This window comes from Triticum dicoccoides, chromosome 5A (genome assembly GCF_002162155.2).
Source record: "Triticum dicoccoides isolate Atlit2015 ecotype Zavitan chromosome 5A, WEW_v2.0, whole genome shotgun sequence".
NCBI classification, from domain to species: domain Eukaryota; kingdom Viridiplantae; phylum Streptophyta; class Magnoliopsida; order Poales; family Poaceae; genus Triticum; species Triticum dicoccoides.
Window position 1 is genome coordinate 3,131,692 of NC_041388.1, and position 3,439 is coordinate 3,135,130.

A 3,439-nucleotide genomic window follows, 5' to 3' on the forward strand; every position below is an offset into this window, starting at 1 on the left:
TCCAGGGATTGCAGCAAGTTACACTATTTATTAAGGGAATGATGGGATCAAGATCATTGATCACCATGCACTCTGCCTCCTTTGCTCATTACAAAATAAAATTGTTAATCTGCAAGTTGCATGTTTGGATGAGCACCTAGTCTTCATCCGGTTCATTCATATATAGGGGTGTGCAGATACATGCTTACACACACAACCATCTATTGGACTACTGAAGTGAAGATCTAGCTACCTAGCTAGCTTATATAGTGTGAGCGTTGGTGGGAGAAATTGAAATAACATATGTATAGTAATCAATTAGTTAAGGAGATCGAAGAGCTAGCATGGCTAGGGGCAAGATTGTGATTAGGAGGATTGAGAAGATGAGCAGCAGACAGGTCACCTTCTCCAAGCGGCGTCATGGCCTGATGAAGAAGGCACATGAGCTGGCAATCCTCTGTGATGTCCAGGTCGGTGTCATCGTCTTCTCCTCCACCGGTCGCCTCTACGAGTATGCCAGCTCCACCACCACCACCACCACGGGCATGCCTTCCATCATTTATAAGTACCAATCTGCACAGGAGAACCACCAGCTGTTGAATCCAGTGTCACAAATCATGGTATGAACGCATATTGCCTCGTAACCTTGTTAAGTACTCCGGATGTTCCGAAATACATGATATCCTTGGTAAAAACCATTATCTTTTCATACAAACAAGTTAGTAAAATTATGGAACTATAAAACAGTTGTCATGACAAATGTAATGATATTATGTTCATTTGACTGACCTCAATAATTTTTTATATTGATAGTGAAATTAGAGAAGCTTAATTTTTACTGATGTGTATCAGTGTCGTCTATTTTAGAACAAAAAGTGCACCAAGTATTCATATTAACATACTTTAGCATACACTGTAAGCCAGGAAAATTATTCATTATGCCTATATGCCAAATACTCATGGTAGTACCATTTCGTAATCATTATTTTATTAGTTTGTACGAAATTTGTGATATGAATTTGTAACGCTTTGCAGTAACTCAGTTTCTGGTAATAGAAAAAATCTCATATTTTTGCTAGTTTTGGGAAGGTGAAGTACGGAAATTACAGCAGGAAATGCAGATACTTCAAGATCATCATCGGTAAAAGTTCTTAATTCAATTGCAGTACTATCTATCTAATTTAAATCAGCTTGAGTAAACATGGAAAATCATTCAAGTCATCTCATTGTCTGACTTACAGGAAGCTAATGGGGGAGAGATTATCAAACCTAGGAGTCAACGACTTGTGTTTATTGGAAAATCAACTAGAGAAGAGCTTACGTTGTATTAGAGAGAAGAAGGTAATCGGCTCTCTCAGTATGTTCTTACTTCTGTTGATCATCATACCTTCCACCATAATCATGATGCTAATATGTTTTTCGATGGAATGATGCTAACTCTGTGTCTCCTGATACATTTTAGGAACAAAGTTTTGCCAACTATATTGTACAACTCAATGAAAAGGTTCGCCAATTTTTCTATCATTTGTGTGTGCAATTTTACTTAGTTGTAGATTACCACCTGAAATTTGCGTTAATATAATTTAAAACATTATATCCAGACATGGTAATTAATTCAATAATGTGAACTTGTAGGGATATATCTTCCATCAAGAGAATTTTCAACTCTCCGAGGAAACAAAGCTTATACATGAACAAAACTTGGAATTAAAGAACAAGGTAACTGAGTGACTTGATTCTGTATTCAAAATTTGGGGGTTGAGATTAACGGTGCTCCTTGATGTTGGTTTCAGCTATATGCATTGAATGGATCTACTACGGGTGCAACATGTTATCATCCAAGGCAGAGTATATATGAAAAGTATTAAGGTGCATTGCTGGCTGCTGCCAATTATATTTCAAGTATTTTCAACCTGGCAGCCTCTTCTGGTTGTTGAGTTAATAGTGTCATACGTGAGCTGGATGTGCGTACGTGTGTGTGTGCGACTGTGCTTGTGTAAATAAAAGCTAGCTTGTTCAAAATGCTTTCACGAAGAATCTGAAGTATTTTTCAAGTGCTAACTGAATGGAAAAAATAAAGATGCTTGAATTTAGCTTGAAATAAAAAAGCAGCAGGGAGAATCAGTGGCTCCAGCTTTGTCCACTCATCCTAAAACACCTGAAGGTACATACAGCTGGGCTGATGCAGCAAAAAGAAAGAATCAAACAATATCGGAGTAGTTGCAGTGTGCATCATTAAGGACTACTTACTAAAGATCAAGTGGTGCCATGACTCAGAGAACCAAATCTGGAAGGAAATCGTCTTTACTCTAATTTAATCATCCATTGCTGGCTCTAATCGAGATCAGAACGCCATCACTCGCGTGGACTGCACATTTTTTGCATCGTGCTCTGTGGCCACTTTACTTGGGTAACCATAAAACTGTCCCTTTTTGGATGAGCCAAGTGGAAATTTAGGTATACATATGTATGCTCACCAATCCAACAACCAAAAATAACATGGTACTGCCAGATAATCTTCTAACTCTGGCGATAGGTACTACCAAGTATATTTTTCATCCCCGAACTCTGGCGATAGTATAGAAATCGCCCCTCAACTCCGAAACCACTAAAACTCAGTCCCTCAACTATCTAAACCGGATACTTTTCGTCCCTCGGGACGCTTAAAGTGGTTTTGGTATGGCGTGGACCCGGTTTTGACTCAAACCGCCCACATGGCCTGGTTTTGACCTCCATGTAACGTATCCTATGTTATTTATGAAAAAATGGGTTTGCTCAGAGCATTTCAGTCGCATGTTTGTCTAGTTTGGTAACAACAGATTGTATGCTAACTAGATGGTTTCAGTTACAGACCATTGTATAAACTGAATGGGATTCATAGCAGATTGTTCACATGATTTGAGACCATTCTGTAAAGTGAATGCATGGGAGATTGTTCACTTGTTCATAGATGATTGGACAGAGTACAAAACTGAACAGATTGCATGACAAACATAGTCTGACATAACCACAAACATAGTATTAATTAGTCTTGCAAGCAAATCACAAGGGAATTCTCAAAGTTGACAAAGTAAATGAGAAATAGTACTGATTAGTCTTACAAGCAAACCACAAACATGATTTTAGACCAAAAACATGAGAAGTTGCAGCACCAGATGTAACATTCACTACCAGCATTCGGACCCATCAGAAGCTCAACATCTCTGCCTGGATCCCTGTCGTGTTCGTCATTTTCAGAATTTGGATATAGCTCCACATATATTTCAGCTACACTTCCAACAGCAACACAATCTGTAATCTGCTTGCAATCAGTGTCTAAAGCAACCATTTTCAGACCACAAATCATTTCTTTTCCAGGATATAACCAATGAAACATCTTGTCATCCTTTGTTTGGCGGTGCATACCAAAACTCTGAACCAGATCGAAAAAAACAGAAATTCTTGCGATAAACGAATGATA

At 38.4% G+C, this 3,439-nt stretch overlaps 1 protein-coding gene across 1 annotated transcript; it reads left to right on the forward strand.

Moving 5' to 3' along the window:
* The first annotated feature begins 323 nt into the window (after positions 1–323).
* Positions 324–1,310, forward strand: LOC119296753 (MADS-box transcription factor ANR1-like). Its single transcript, XM_037574834.1, has 2 exons — positions 324–599; positions 1,221–1,310. Exons 1-2 carry the CDS (start codon positions 324–326, stop codon positions 1,308–1,310), a joined length of 366 nt encoding a protein of 121 aa, XP_037430731.1.
* The last annotated feature ends 2,129 nt before the right edge of the window (positions 1,311–3,439 follow it).